At 40.1% G+C, this 17,333-nt stretch overlaps 1 protein-coding gene across 33 annotated transcripts in view; it reads left to right on the top strand.

Annotated features, from left to right (window-relative positions):
• Positions 1 to 17,333, top strand: part of rims2a (regulating synaptic membrane exocytosis 2a) — a 122,293-nt gene that overhangs the window by 55,760 nt on the left and 49,200 nt on the right. For 28 of the 33 annotated variants that reach the window (XM_088307880.1, XM_088307865.1, XM_088307862.1 and 25 more), the window contains 2 exons: positions 8,913 to 9,850; positions 17,057 to 17,268. In XM_088307880.1, coding sequence (XP_088164006.1) covers positions 8,913 to 9,850; positions 17,057 to 17,268 — 1,150 coding nt within the window. Of the gene's footprint in view, positions 1 to 8,912; positions 9,851 to 16,810; positions 16,879 to 17,056; positions 17,269 to 17,333 lie in introns of all 33 variants that reach the window. The other 5 variants (XM_088307881.1, XM_088307869.1, XM_088307863.1 and 2 more) reach the window with 1 other exon arrangement.

Raw genomic sequence — 17,333 nt, 5'->3', positions numbered from 1 at the left:
ATGTTCCTGTCAGAAATTAAATCAGGCATTTGCCACATCGTGCTTCCTTTTTAGATGATAGTTTATTATCACCGTGCTGCCATGAAAGGGACATTTGCAACGTATTAAGGATTTTTGGTGAAATACGCTTTGTTGCTAACACGGGTTAGCCATGGCAATGCTCATGTTCATATCATGGATGACCCGGATTACTACTACTGTGCATCACAGCCAGTGGGAGAAGTGCGAGACGAGGCAGCTTTGACAGAACATTAATAAAGAATTTGTCGTTGACTATTAGATTAATTGTCGAGGATTTTGAACATCTAAGTCTTGGTGACTAGTCGACTGATCTACGCAGCCCTAGTTGAGATCATTATGCATCCTCTTTTTCCTTCGCTTTGGTAATCTTTGGTTTATTATAACAGAATGTTTGAGGTTTGTCACTGCACTTGACCAAATTCAAGCCTGCCCATCCTATTCTTCATGCTGCTTGTTTGCCTCGTGTGGGGTAGGTTGAGCGCATTAAGTCATCTGTAAATGGTAGCTTCACAGATGGCCTCTGGAAGTGGTTGCCGATGAACAGTTGGTTTTGAGCTTTATTTTGGTGTCAGCTGCTGCTTTTTCCTCTTGATCTACCCACTTGATGTCTGTTACTTGTACATCATTGTTTTCTTAATTCTTCAGGGTATATGTATAGGTGAAAGGTTAATCACAGTTTGATCATTACATTTAAGGCATAATGGGTTTAAATAACTTGTGTACTGACCAAAACACTGTATTAAAAACTCTACGGCACTAATAGACAATTGTGGAAAGAAAGGTTTAAGTTGGTGGTAGTTATCCAAAATTTCACTTTGTTTGCACCACCAGATTCTTCAAGTCTCCCAAGTACATAGTGTCCTCAAAGTTTCTCGTCCAACTTTAGTCTTGCAGTCTTGGGCAATTAATATCAGTGGCGTGACTGTTGAAGGAGCAGAAGCCGATGTCACTAAACTGCGTCCGTGTCAAGTGTGAGCACTAAGTCGACCTGATGTGCAGGACTGGAAATAACGAACAAATCTTCACAGGACAGTTTGTACTTGAGGAGGAGGAGGAGGAGGAAGGAGGCATCATTTGACAGCACTAAGAGATTTTTTTCCCTTCTGTGAAAAAGGCCTTTTGACTGTAGCAGAAATAGTCAAAATATTACAAATATTAACCATGATGTAAAAAAGTATGGTTTGGTCGGCCTTTATGATTTTTAATTTGTCATGCCCTTCATAGTGAAGTTGTGTAGTGTCACTTTTAACATTACCCGTTCATTTTGAAGATAAAGTCACATAATATTAAATATAAAATGCAACATCACACCTATCATGCGAGTGACTTGCTGTTGCCATGCTGAATTGGACAAACCATAAGGATCACCAACTTGACCTCTCTTTTAGTCTCAATTTTTTTCTTCAGTGGATAGTTTTGGTCAGTTTGACGCGTTTGCAATGTTCTCTGACGTCACATTGGTAAATGTACCCCTGCCCCCACTGAGCCCAAGCAGTTTTACAAGCTGTCCGAGGTGGAATTATTTGGTATTATCATTTGTAGTAATATTAATTGGGCATTGCTGTAATTTTCAATCTGTCCACTGTGTCCTATATTCAAAGTCAGTGGTCAATTTCTTATAAATACGTACGGCTTCCCCACTCCTAGTCACTGACAATGTAGTGCATTAAGTGTATTTGCATTGAATTAGATGTGGAAATTTGTGAAAAATGTACAATAAGAAAAAAAAAAATCAATAACACCAAACTTCAGCCTTAGGTTTAACCCATTTCAATTTTCTCCACAACAAAATGAGGCTGTCACAACTCTTTAGTCGAACATTTAAGAATCCATGTATTTGCATATTTTTGTTTCCCTTGAATATGTAATATTTGACTAAAAATTAGATTTTTCATAACCCACCATCATAAATTCAGAACTACACAGCAACTAACCTGAGCACTCAAGTGTTAATTCAACACAGGTGACGCACAACGCGCAAGCTGCCGCTTTGCCAGCATCTAAATTAGTGTTTTACTGGCTGCCTCTTCGGGATTATGTAGATTATTAAGTCTTGCACAATGTTTTTTGTTGCAGCAGTACCTTTACATAGCAATTCCAGCTTGGTATTCATATCTCGTTGTGTGTTTACATTCATTTTTGCTTTCACTGTTAATTGTAATTAATTTGAATATAGTTACTATTTGGACGGTAAATTTTCAGTCAATTTTTGGCACTCCACATAGATTTAGCATCGGCCCTAGCATCTGCCGAGCTCGCCTAACGGGCGCACCAGCCCTGTTTAACCTCCACCCTTGTAAGTGCTGTGTCAACAACATGTCCCCTCCTGCCATCATGTGATTCCACACATCAGTCTGCCCTCACACATTGTCCCTTGCAGCTCAGAGCCAACTTCCTGGGAAGGGTGAAGCAAATGGGGGGGGGGGGGGGGGCACAGAATGGGGAAGCATGATTGGACAATCACAGTAACAGATGCAAAATCAATTTTGGAGTGTAATGGATCGACTACACGCAGTCAATCTTAATAAACATGCGCACATCCCCACAGAATGAACCAGATCTAGCTCAAAGCAAGCCACTGAAAACCAGCTACATCATCAAAGTGCCAAGCCTGGGAGACACGTACAGTATTTGCATATATATATAATGCAAAGAAATGATGAGGTAGAGAATTTTTCATCCATCTGAATTCCCAAGCTCTGTCTACACCTCCTCTTTCTCCTTTCTGTTGCCTCTGTACCAAGCATGGATCATCTATATAAAACTGAGGAACTATAAACTGTAGGACCTCATGCTAAATCAGATAAGCTTACATGTCTTGCTCCGCTTGTCATTGATGATGTTCTTCCAGGCAGGTTGAGCGGCATTGCTGCTTGACCTCTAACCCTTCGTAGCTCTCACGATCGTATGCACAGAATTTTGAACCCCAAAACCAATTGTGAGCAAATACAGAACTTTATTGAAACAAGAGAGTACAAGACTGTGAGCAAGGAATAAATGCAAAGTAACCAAACCAATAAATAAGGCTGAAGCGAAAACAAAACTAATGCAAGTGGATGGGCGGATCACAGTGGAAGCAGGACACCGGAACAAGTGAAAAAAAAACACTAACGGAAATGAATGTAATGGAAGTGCAGTGAACAACTAACAAAAGAAAGAAAGACAGGTGACTAAAAACAAAACAAAAATAAGTCCTAACTTCACAAGAGAGGACGAACAAATGTAACAAAGACAAGAATACTAAAACCGGCATTTACTTGCGTGAGACTAAGTTACGTGGCGGACATGATTGCCTAATAAACGAGGCAAGCACCAAGAATATTCCAGGAACTAACTTCCACTTCTCCAGTACCTTTATAGCCAGCTGATTGGGATGACAAGCAGGTGTGCACTGCAGGCTCCGCCCCACCAGTCCCAAGGACTGGAAAAACACAAGTTAGTCAGTGAACATGACCGTAGCAATCAAATGATGATGATATTTGTCCTGGAACTGAGCTCTCTTTAAGACCTCTAAGAGCTTTTGCAGCAGGGTTAAAAATTGTGCCATTTCAGCCATATACAGGAAGGAGCAGGAAACTGTTTGTGCAGCAGGCTGGTTGAAAAAAGCAGGTTGTGTTGATGTTACAGGAACAGTTGCTGGGACTTATTTTGTTTTATCATACTAATATGCTTTGTTTCGTTTATTTTGAGGAGTCTTAGCGTTACAGAGTGGCTAGTATTATTGAAAGAATACATGTAAGTCATTATAGCCGCACTTGACTTTAATGCTTGAGCTCACTCAAGCAAATTTAGCTTGCTGCTTGTAGGATGTCACTCATTTGTTTTCATTACACTTTTCTCCGTTACACACAAAATAGAGGTGACACAGTACCCATTGAGGCTGGTGTTTCATTTTGCCAATGAATGTGTTTCCCTATTTTATTTAACAGCATAAGGATAGACAGAATGCAAAGAGCTGGTGTCACACAAGCAATTGAAAAAGTCAAACTGCATTCATGTATTTGTTGCTGCTGGGTTCTTATCTTCCATAGAAAAACAACAACTAAAAAAGCACATAATAGGTCCTTCAAAAAGAATGTGAGCTCCCTCATTTTTTGACCTCTTTTTCTTTAAGAATGGGAATTGAGATTTGTAATTAAATTGAAGAACCAGAATCGGACCTGGAATCGTCTAAATTCAACTCTAATGCCTGGTAAACTTTGGCGCCATTCATGTAGGAGCGCCGCTTTCCGTGTTCGCGTACCGTCCTTGTTATTGTTTGCATTGTCCTTGTATACTGATTAATCAAGTCACCCGGTCAATGCAGTATCACAGCAGAGAATTGATGTAATTAACTCACAATAGGATAGGAAGTTTATTCCCACTCTATGAATTGCGAGCGGCAAACGTGCCTTTCTGTTGTCCGTCTGTTCAGATAATTTACTACTGGCTGATCTGCTGTACACAACCCGCCTCCTTCTCTGACCTGTGTCTCATCCTATGGTGACATCACATCTGCAGCTTGCCTTATAAGGGGATGTGATGGAGAGGGAACATCACTGTGTCCTTTGTGACTCAATTGCTGCAGCAGTCAGACTTCTGTGCTGCATTTTAGGCATCCTGCTAATTCATGCCTAAACCTCGTACAGTGGATCCATTTTTAGCCGGCGGATGTGGTTTACTGGCATTGTCCCTTTGAAAGATTCTTGCAAATGTGCCTACACTGTCAGGAGAGGTGTCACGTCACTGAATAAAAATACGTTTTTACCTCACTTCAGTAGAAATTTTAAATATCTCTAATTAAGGTTAGTAGTTACTTCTCCTTACACACACACATACACCCCCACACACGCACACACACACAAAAAGCCTCGTAATTATTTCCTTTAGGAGTGTGTTCATTCTAGTTTATCATTGTTCAACACACCAGTCTGGGTAAATCACGCAAGAGTAGATAGTGATTTTGATTGTGGTTGGATGATAAATCTAAACATGTAACATGTAATTGAGTAGTAATGTATGAATGAATGTAAATACTTTTGACAACTTTGACTGTCAGCTTGGTTGTAGTCGGTTTCTTATGTTTGTTTCAGTGAATGTCAACATGAGTAGTTGCTATACTACCATGCCACTATTCTTTGGTGCTTTCCAAAAGCTGCTTTGACGCTCGCCGTATTCATGCATTCTGGTGGCCATTGTTAGTAGCATGACAAGTCACTCTTTAGACAGTTAGGACATACAAGGCTAAATGAAAGCGGGAAGGTGATCTGCTAGGCGAGATGTGTTTCATCTCTTCTAAGCTAAGGTTGTTTTTATTGGCCATGTTCTGCAGCTGTATGTGCATGTGTGTCCTTTGTGTTTTTTAAGATCCCCTCATTGGGAAAGATAATTGCAAGTAAGGAAGATTGAGTCAGCCACAAGCAACAAATAAAAGAAACAAACAGAATTATGTTGAATAAATCCTCTCACAAATATTAACGTGCACATCTCAACATAAACACATGACAAAATATAGCATGACTCTATAAGAGTCAGCTCATCACCCACAAGCCCCACAAGCCTTGGTATCACAGTTTCTTTGTCCAAAGTCTCTTCCACCTTTATTATTCCTGCCGCTGTTTAAATGAACTTAGTTTACTTTTTGTCCCAGTGCCATTCATGAATAATGTAGCAAACCACTCATTTGTTCTTTCAGCTACATCTGAGTAACAAATGGGTGTGTCTTTGGCATTGGATACTCCGATAGCTGTAAAAGCCCTTTTGTTTTTTTAGTAGGAAGCAAAGTGACCCAATAGAATGATGTTGCTAACAAATGAATAAGATTTCTTCTTATTATTATTATTATTATTATTATTATTATTATCATTATCATCAGTATATTATTTATTATTTATTATTTATTATTTATTATTTATTATTTATTATTTATTATTTATTATTTATTATTTATTATTTATTATTTATTATTTATTATTTATTATTTATTATTTATTATTTATTATCATCATCATCATCATCATCATCATCATTATTATTATTATAATACCTAGTTTTAATCTTGGTGGCACAATGATGCAATTTATTATTTAGTATTTTAGACATAAACAATACCCTATTTCTACACTCCTTCTAGTCAATCCATTTCTATCTACTTATCCTGTTCTGGTCATGATTACATATCATAACTAACTTAGAAGGAAAGGCGGACTACACCCTGTCCTGTTCGCCAGGCAATTGCAGAGACAGACAAAACATTCATTCAAACAAAGAGAGTCGACCACAAAAATACCAGATGTGCAATATTTTATTTTCTTTCCTATAAATATTAGGAGTGGAACAAAAATATACATATTTAAAAACAATATTGTAAAACCTATTTCAATTTTAAATAAATTAGTGTATTGACCCAAATCAAATAAAAAAATTCCACTGTAAAAATCGATTAATGTATGGAATCGTATCTTATTGAAGAGAGCTATTTTTGAAGGAACCAAGTGTTGATAGAGTATTGGCATTTTAATTATAGTTAGTTTTTATTTCGTTTTGACTTTTGTTTATTACATTTTGTTTTAATTAGTGTTAAGTGCAGCTTTGTTAGTTTTTATTAGTTTTATTATTAGTTTTTCATTTTTAAAGAAACGGGAATTATACTTGTGTGCAACATTAGAAAAACACTTTGGTAAATACTCTATATGTACGATTTTCTTTTGTATTCTGTACAATTTTTTTTCATGTATGAAACAAAAAAGGAAAGTACTTTTTACCTCACGTTGCATTTCGCGATGAGAACAGCCATTCGACCCAAAAGACACACTCAAACTCGTCTCCTAGGAGCGATGCCATTTACTAGCTTTTATCTTATTGGCTGTTGCTTGATCACGTTACTTCTGGACCACACCCATAAAGAGGACTACAACTCCCAGATGTCTGTTTGACCTTCCCTTTTAACGGCTAACGGCAGTGCACGAATATCGAAATAACTATATTTAAAATCAACCCCAAAGGCTGAGTATTAGATTAATTGCTAAAGACAAAAACGAAAAACATTTTTACGATGGCCTCACAGTTCAGAGGTGCAGGGTTCGAGTCCAGCCTTCCTGTGTGGAGTTTACATGTTCTCCCAGTGGGTTTCCTCTGGGTACTCCGGTTTCTTCCCATATTCCAAAAACATGCATGGCAGGTTGATTGGATACCCTAAATTTCGCCTGGGTGTGTTTCTGAGCGCGGATGCTTGTTGGTCTATGTGTGCCCTGTGATTGGCTGTCAACCAGTTCAGGGTGTACCCCTTTCTACTGCATGGAGATACAGTTGCTGGGATAGGCTCTAGCATACCTGCGACCCTAGTGAGGTGAAGCGGCTCAGATAATGGATGAATGGGAACTTCTAATAAACATATTTTTTTATTTTCATTTTATGTGTATTTTCACAAATTGTATGCATATTTTACGTATATACTGTTGTGCATCCTAAATGTACATACCCTCAGCGTATATAAACCTATGAGCACAACTCTGTTATTAATAATGAATGACATTAATTTTTGTGAAGACAATAATCTTGTTAATTATTTCTCACAATAATTTGCAAATGAATAAATGTCAAAATGAAATTCTCTTTCTATGAATCTATGCCAGTGTTTACATGTTGACATGATCACTTATACAACATTGCCGGAAATTCACAATTTCCAATCACGAGTAAACTATTTTTGGAACAGACTCGTGGATTGCTCTTGTGGTCTTTGAGGGCTACCTGGTGCCCACAGGCACGACGTTGGTGAGGCCGAGTTTATACAATATACGTGGTGTCACATAACCCTGTAACCGTAACAAACTATTTTGTTGTCATTATAGCCCTCAGCTCTTTTGAGCATTCATTCTGTTGTGTGCCTCTGATTAACATTTGCACTGCACTATTGCTCAACTTCTTTTCCTCTCAAACAGCCCATATTTTAGCTGTACAGTAGTTCACGCACCATACTAAATGCTCATCCATCATTCTGTCTCTGCCTCAACTCTCACTTTTCCAGCATTCACTAGTGAATTGAAATCTAACACAAAGGCCTAAAAAATTCATGCTCATATGGCTTTAAAAATCTTTGATCTTTTGCTCTGTTTATAAATTTACTGCTTACTAACATGAACGATTTTGGCAAAATAGAGGCGGATCAACTCAAATCATGTCTTTGATAGATCAACAATAGATCAAATTGGCCTTATCTTGGCCAGTGAGCAATCCTGGCAGCATAGAGAGCTCTTTCAAATGTATTTCAGTGTTCACACACAATTAAGATTCTTCACATATTTTGTCACTAATTAAAATGTAATTGGTGATGAGCGTTGAAAGAAATAAAAGTGGACTATAAATGGGTTCTTTCTATATATGAAGGAGTGTGCATATTCTCATCTGTCTTTGACAATGCAAATTCAACATTCTAAATACAGTTGGCTAAAAAATGGACCGGCTACTTGGGCAAATTTGACCTAACTTTGTCGGTTATTTTGTATTGTTTTGTACAAACTGACCAATTTTATTGGAAAAGGAAATGTTGGGTCAAATTGACACAAGCGGTGGATACGGTACTTTTTTTTTTTTTTTTACCTAAATTGGGTTATTTTTTGACCGAACTGTTTTTAGAGTGGAGCGTAGTTACATTTTACTGACTTTTTGTCACATGGCTTATGGATAACCTCTTCCTCATTGTTAGTGTATCCGCACATTTATGATAGTAATGCATTAAGGAATTTAATTAATTGAATAATGAAACCAACAATTGTAAAATATTGGATGTTTGTTTTTAGTTTCAACGGAAAGAAAACAGCTGGATTGGAAGTATTGATCACGAACAAACATGTTAATGGAAACAGCAATTATTATTATTTTAATACAAATTGTACTTTTGTGTTCCACAGGAAACGAAGTCCATCTGCATCCAGGGATCCAAACCAAAAATACGACCAAAGGGAGGGGGTTGACCATTCACAGTATGCCCCGACAGACGGAAGCATGCCCAGATCACCGTCTGACTACGGGGATGGGGACCCCCGGCGGGCTCCGCGGGGCCCACACTTGTATCCGGACGTAAATGCAGCATGGATTGGCTACCGAGACCGGCAGGGTCCTGGACACTGGCACTCCCAGGAATACCCTCTGGACCAGGAGCTAGATGGGCCACACAATGAATATGAACGCCAGAGACAGCGGCAGGAGGAGTTCCAGACGCGCTATCGTAGCGACCCCAACCTAGCACGCTATCCTGTTAAGCCGCAGCCGTACGAAGAGCAGATGAGAATGCATGCGGAGGTGGGCCGCCTGAGGCATGAGCGACGCCATAGTGATGTCTCGTTAGCTTACACTGAGCAGGATGACCCGGGTCCCATTCGGCTGTCACGTCAACATCTCACTGAGAGGCGTCCGCCTATGGTGGGACAGCGATCTTACTCTGTTGACCGCTCCTCGCCAGGGCCCATGGGTCCTGGCCTTGGGGGCCACAGAACATCAAACCACAGCCCCCCAACACCTCACCGCAGCCCTGTGCTATCTGGGGATCTTCGGAGAGGTGACATGGGCGGTGGAGACTCTATGAGGAGACAGCAACATCACTTGGACCCCAATTCGGCTGTTCGCAAGTCCAAGAGGGAGAAGATGGACAGTATGTTGAGGAATGACTCTTTGAGCTCGGATCAGTCGGAGTCGGTACGTCCTCCACCCCCCAAACCCCACAAAACAAAAAAAGGAGGGAAGATGCGGCAGGTGTCACTGAGCAGCTCAGAAGAGGAGCTGGCAACTACGCCGGAGTACACCAGCTGTGAGGATGTGGAGATAGAGAGTGAGTCAGTCAGTGAGAAAGGTACGTACACACCCCTTTAGCGACACTCTATCTGTATTTAGTATGCTATTTCCCGCTAAAACCGCAATGTAAACTCAATTCTAATTCTATCAAAATAATGTGTTTTTTTCAGAGAAGGCCGATTTAATTGTTGTTGTTTCATGTTTATGATTGATTGTGTTTATTTAGCTTTAGCTGTCAGGTATACCCTTCTGTGTGGTTTCTCTGTATGATGCACCTTTATTCTATGTTGTAAAGTATGTTAAGGACTCATTGTTTTCCATCTTAGAATAATTGTAGAATAATTCTGCATATTCAATACTAGAATTTATATGTGACTATCCTGTACATTCTATCACTATAGCAACTTGTCGTGAACACCAACAATGGAAAACACTGAGTCTGGTGTGTGTGTGTGTGTGTGTGTGTGGGGGTGTGTTTGTTTGTGTGAGAGTACATGTGTGTGTGAGAACCTCTGTTCAGAGTTTTTTTTTGGGGGGGGCAATCAACATTCATTTACAAACTGATTTTGGGTTATAAAAGCAATTGTATACCTCATCCCTTGAAAAAAAAAATAAATTGAGTGGTTGGTTGGGAAAATTGAGGGGGAAAAATATTACAATTTATTCTTAATCTTGCTTTTGTTTTGTTATGTAATCGTGCTTCCTGACAGACACAGCCCAGGACTGATGTGGGCCTTTCCAGGTAGCCACTAAAAAAATGTAGAGAGGAAGGCGGGCCAGTTTCGGGTTAGATTTTGAGTCAGAAGACAAATGTAGGATTTAAATTGCATGTGATGTTGTTAGAAACAAATTTCCTGTATCAGGCATACTGCATATTGAGTTATTTTATTTTATAATTGACTGTTTTACCCATTGATCGGCAATTACAGGTGTTGCTGATGCATGCTTGCTGCAAGTTGGATGATTGACCCAAAAAACTACTGAACTGAGTTATGCAATGGATATAACAATTGACGTTGACAGGAAAGCCATAGATACACCTGTTTTTAAATGATCTCCACAATGACCATGATTGAAAAATTGACCTTCACTCTTTTGATCTACAGCCAAAGAAAAACTAAAACAATCAACCTGCACATATGGCCAGATCGGCAAAGCACAAAGCACCTTTTGGCCATATGTGGTCTGTCAGCATTTCAGGGTTTGTACTCACAACTTGCCTGGGTGAGGAGATGAGATGTAATAGCAGGCTAAGCTGGGCGCTTTTTATACTCTCAAACTTCCAAAAGCCCACGGGTGCTCCTGGAGGAAGGAGCCCTCCTGGTGGATGAGAAGAAGTCGCGTTAGAAGGCGAGAGGGTGTGCCAGCTGTAATGGGTCTGGCTCGTGCCTGTGAGAGCTGGCTCCTGATTTACCGCGATGAACCTCTCCCTGTGTTTTACTCCTTATTGATTCCCCTGACATGCAGTCTCATAATAGTGCCGAACAGACAGAAAAGCGGACTGGTTGGCTAACTACAGCAGTGAGGTGGGCTTTGTGCAGTGACAGCCAAACATTCATAATGATTCATGACTGTGGAAATCCGTTTTTGCAACCCAGTATATCTGTTGGTAAACTTGAAAATGTTTTTTTCAACTAATTGCTGATATGTAGTGGTTCACTTACTTGACCAGTGACTATGTGAACGTAAGATTGAATGGTGGCCTTTCTGAATAGATGTGATCGGCGATCCATCCACGGTAATGTCCTGTGAATCACTTGGGTTAGACTCCCGCTCCCTGAGACTTAGATGTTAGATAATACTGGTAGGAGCATTTTATAATGTATACTGTAATCTCTCACAATTAGACACTATATGTTTACATGGCTGGATGAGAAGGCAAATCGGAATATATATACTTCAAGTACACACTCCATTTGGAATATTCTGTCCCGTTCAAGCCCATTCCAATGATTTTATTCTAAACGACAGGGGTGGTTTATTTATATTGATAATCTGATCAGAGCACATAAAATTTTGAAAACAAAAACGTATGCATGTCTATGATGTCCACTATACACGTTTTTGTTATTATAGCTAGTAGAAGCAGAGCCAGCGATGCTGGTTTTGTGTCTTAAAAATCAACACCAGCAAATGCAAAGGTGCGGTCTGAAGGATAAAATTGCAGCTCCATTAGGAAGTGTTAACTTGATGCAACAGCAAAAACGGGAAAGATTACCCAGGATAATGCTGTTTAAAATAGAAATGGACAGAGCGATGTTTTTCTGACACCCAAGTCGGTACGGCTTCTTCTTCTACTACACTTTACGCTATATTTGGTGACTCTTCACGTCAAAATAATTTGTTCCGATCGAAAGTGTGATGCATTAACACGCTAGTCCTAATTGGATAAATATTTTTAGTGTCCATAAAAGCAATGCACCCGTTCATAATTTTAATCCAAACTCTGATCGAATTAAAGAAAGTTTGTCCATGTAAACGTAGCCAGCGACACTATCTCCTTGGTAACATACTGTACACAGTATCACACATGCCTCTTTCTGGACCTCTTGAGTTATAGTAAAACCAGCATCAATAATTAATGATCCAATTAATAGTTTACACTGTTTTTTATTGAGCTGTCAAAGTGATGGAGAACTTGCCGATGGTGAGCTCCACCACCGCCTGCACTCTGCTTTCATCCTGAATCAGCACTTTGTGGTACCTAGGAGCCAGGGTGAACAGACAGGGCTGGGCGTAGACTGCTGATGCTCACAATTCACTGCCGTGATGAGTTTCCTCTTCCCTTAAAATCCACACTGTGCCTTGTTGGGGATCGGTGCCCAATTTTGGAGTGCCGCTGTTAATAAAGCTTGAGGGGAGAAAGGGAATAATGCATGGTCCTCTTTGCTGACACCTGTGTGCACTTGTTTTAGCAGATGTTGATGATGGCCATGGAAAAGCAGTACTTTATTTGTTATGTTATATACTATGCGTGGGTGTCTGTACAAGTAATTTAGTATGCAAACGGCAACACAAGATGGGAAACACATGACAGGCAAATTCAGTACAGAAATGCATTTATGAGTCTGTGCTTTGTAATATTTTGTAACAGCTTCCTCTCTTCTGTGAAGACTATGGTTTGTTTGTAAGACCTTTTTGTCTGTTTATCCAGAAGAACTTCCATTCATCTTTTTTTTAGACAGCTTAGCCAGTTTAGAGTCACGGGATGCTGGTCCTATTCCAGTTGACTGCGAAAGGCGGGCTACAGCCTGGACTGGTTTCCAGCTGGTCAGTGGACACTTATGGGACAGACCACCATTGACTTTCACATTCAGATAATCTGTTCTTGTTCAAGGGGTGAAATGGGTGGAATTTGAGCCAGTCAATGTCATCAACAACTCTGCTGTTCTTACTTGATGCACTGCAGCAAAGGGGTCGAGCCCAACACCTTATTTGCACATGAAGTGATCAAGAGCATTTTGCCCACATACCGGACTGCAACGTGTTTTGACAGTAATTATGTGAGTTCTTCATCTCCCAGCTAAAAAGTCTTGCCTCAGGCAAGGGATTTGCTCAATGGAGTTTGTCTGCCATGCTGAAATACTCTCCAGTGTTTATACTGCTGACACAAAAGCAGCTGGGGAGGATAATCACTGTTGTCAGCTGTTGTTAGAGGGTCACAGAGGCTAACGCCTATCAAGGGACACTCAGTGTTTTATCAAAATGCATAATTTGTTTTCATGCTAGCATCTGATGGCTTTATGGATGGTGGTGATGATTATGATGATGATGCTTTCTTACAACTCTGCAGAAGACAAATATGTCTCGTAACAATTAGCTTTTATGGATCTTTGGTCTGAGCACACCGTGGGGCATATGCTCTTGTTTGTGCTTAGACCAATTCCTTACGCGCTTTTCTTATGCTCTTTGAAGGCATGGCGCACTGACACACCCACATTGTAACCATCAAAGAGTCGTGATCCGGTGAAGTCTGAGGGTGGCCCAATTTCAAGATTGTGGCCTTTTCTTGATGCGTGCATTCCATTGAGATCCATTCTGAAAATACAGTATGTCACGCTTTGAAACACATAAAAGTCAAGAGAATCCTTTTAGACACAAAGAGGTGGTCAGAATCAGAATCAGAAATCCCTTTATTGTCACTGTACTCAAGTGTGCAACGAGATTAGACAGCTCCCCTCTCCAGTGCAATACAACAATAATTCAGATAAATATATAAATTAGATAGATCAGAGAATAGTTAGTGCAATGGAAAATAATACTGACTAGGATATATAAAAACACATCACGTTGCCGTTCTGCAAGGTAAGGGTGGTCGTGTGCGTGTGTGAGAGTTTAGAATGGAGATGGCTCTTGGAAAGAAACTGTTTCTCAGTCTATTGGTCCTTGATTTGATGCACCTGTAGCGCCTGCCAGAGGGCATCAGGTTGAACAGGTTGTGTATATGGCTTGATGCCACTATCAGAGATGACGACACATCAAGCAGTCACTTTAGCTTCACCGACTTCATTTAAGTACACACAATTGGTCTCAATAGCAAAGGCTACTTGTGCACTTTGATTACGGAAAGTGACCCCTGCTTATCTGACATGTTTAAATGAGAACGAAATGTCATTCTCTCTCTCACTCTCTCTCTCACTCTCTCTCTCTCTCTTTCTCTCTCTCTCTCTCTCTCTCTCGCGAACCTTCATTCCTTTGTCATTTTCAGCACCATATTGCTCTCTATTGCAAGTATTGTCGCGACCTTTGGATGCAGTATTAATTAAAGTTTTAATCCTCTTAAAATAAATTGTTCTCTAAGTGTTCTTCATCTTTCTGCTCTGCAAACTTACATACCATAGGAAAGTCAAACATGTTTCTAATGGCAGAAACTTTGGAAAGTTGTCACAAATGAGCTATGGCCACTGAATGGTCCATTGTTGGTGAACTGCTGTTTGAACTTTGTCCATATATTTACCATGAATCTTCCCCATCAATGAAAAAAAAATAATCAAAAGTTCATCTTTCATAGCTGCGCTTTTGTGCATTCTAAATTTAGGTCAGTTACGCCTGTGTGCCACTGTATTCTGAAACCTATTCCACATGATAACAGATCCTCCCCTCATTCCACTACTACAGATTCTGCTGTGATGATGAAAAGATTTCCTTGCTTTTACTGATTATTGCTTGATTATGTTTACAGTAGTAGTATTGTTGCACTCTATTGTAGTATGTTAGTAAGATAGAGGAGGCCCTATTTCCATTTTGGGTGCAAGTCTGGCATATGGCGTGGTGCAAATGTGCAAGGGACGTGGTCAAATGCAGTTTGGACAATTTCATAGACATGTCTTTGCCTTTTGGCCATCAACACAGATGACGCCAACCATATCCAATCAATCAATTCTTGCCATCCTTTGAAAAATGGCTTACCTGGCTCATATTGAAAGTCTAGACATGCGGCGGAAGGTGGAAGAAACATTAACTTTCAGGGGGTCGAAGCACTTATTTAGTTCATATTTGCTGAACTGGAGGCAGACATTCACAGGCAGATCTTAAATTGTTTGGAGGAAGTCGCAACTCTTGTGAATGATTTCTCTCAAGAATCAGAGGGGCGGATTGAAATACAATGATATCAGCGGGAGTAAACAAACTTGCTGCGCTATGATCAAACCCACAAAAATAGCATTGCATTAGCTGCGCCAGCACTTAGACATTGAGCCTATTTTTGTGCCCAGCTCAAGTCCAACGCAAAGTGCAATTTACTGGGGATTTTTACACTTGCACAGAAGGGGGTGTTTGCGCCGTTGTGGGAGGGAACGCAGCCAACCTTTGCCATCTAATGGAAGCGGCTCCCCTCATTCCCTTTAAATTCATCACAGAAAAATGCACGTGTTGTCTGCATGGCATGTAGATACATGCCCAAAGCACATTTAAATAGTTAGCTGCTCATCAGAGCGCTCATTTATAACTATAAACAGTCATGACTGAGCCAGTTCTTCGGTTTTCATCATTTTTAAAAAGTTTCATTGCTAAGTATGTATGTGCCATGAGAGTAATTTGTGGTGGATTTAATTTTAAATTTATATTTAAACTGTCTGTTGCTCTAAGAAAATGTATGCGACTTTTTTTTTCACTGACAGCGACAGCAAATATTAAACCTAATCTCTGCCTCTGTCAAATCCGAACATTTACCACTTCCCATCCTCCATTTGTATATTTCATTTTAGTTCTTAGAGTCATACGTTTGTATTTTGTTTGGACTTTTGAAAATTGTTTTGAATTATTTTTAGATTTGGTAAAAGTATTATTAACGGATTTATTTTCATTCGTCTTCATGTTATTTCATAAAAGTGACTCGCTGTGGCATCCCCTGAAGGGACAAGTTGAAAGTCACTACAACATGCTTCTTTGGACTTCTTGGCAATCCTCATTCACTCGTTTGAGTATTTTGAAGAAGATGGGGATAGTAACGCTTTGCTGAAAGAGAATTAAATTAACCTGAAGTCCTACAACGAATGGGCACATTAACAGCAATTATATATGAAATACCTAAATCTTCATTTGTTCAAGGCACTCAAAAGTTCTTTTTCAGTGATGAATCAATTACCCATTTGCTCTGCAACGATGATGTGAACTGTCACGTAAGGAACGTAATCAGCATGAACACATTGATTGATGACTGGGAGTTCAATGCAGTATCGAGTTCCATTAGGACTTGAGGGATTACCGGGAATCGAACCAGAATCATTTCTGAAAGACTGCTACTCTCCTCCTTCTAAGTGTTGCGGGGTTTTGTTTTCCTTGTCTTGGTCAAGTCAGTACAGTTTGTGTGATAACCTCAACTGTCATTTTGCTTTTTCTATAGGGATCGTATATGATTGTGAGAATTTGTGGAGCATGTGCACTGGGGTCTTTGTATACTTGAGTTTGTGTGTACGAGAGTGTCCGGTTGTGTGTCTTTGTTGTGGTTTTGTGGTGTCCTCACTGCTCCCTCTTGCTGTCCTCTCTCATGTACGTACACCCTCCCCGCGCCTTACAGGAGATTTGGATGGCCATTGGTGGGACCATGCGTCTTGGCATAGCAGCGAGGCCTCCCCAATGTCTTTGGTGAGACATGTGGAGTCCCCTCCCTCCTGCCTCGTAACCTCTATCTGTCTCTCTGTCCCTCTCCTCCCCTCATCCCCCTTATTCCAGAGTCTATTGTCATTTCACATTTCCTTTGTTTTATTTACACCTTTGCATGTTGTTTTTCTGTTTTCTTTCTGTTTTTATCCCACACCTTTAGGGGACAGTCAAAGGGGAAAAAGAAAAACAATTGAGCAGGCATTTATGTCTGAGCCGGCACACACCTTATCTGAGAGGCAAAAGAAAATGGTGCGCTTTGGGGGACACTCATTTGAAGAGGACTTGGCGTGGTGTGAACCGCAAGTTAAAGACTCAGGAGTTGATACGTGCAGTAGCACTACCCTAAACGAGGAGCATAGCCATAGTGAGAAGGTACTGAGACAATCTAGCCTGCATTTTTTTTTTTTTGCTATCTATTTATGACCTCCCCCGTCTTT

Source organism: Idiotropiscis lumnitzeri, chromosome 10 (genome assembly GCF_059441095.1).
Source record: "Idiotropiscis lumnitzeri isolate Australia: NSW breed Sydney's pygmy pipehorse chromosome 10, RoL_Ilum_1.0, whole genome shotgun sequence".
NCBI lineage: Eukaryota > Metazoa > Chordata > Actinopteri > Syngnathiformes > Syngnathidae > Idiotropiscis > Idiotropiscis lumnitzeri.
Note: the sequence above shows the minus strand (reverse complement) of the source record. Positions and strands in the feature narration are given on the sequence as shown.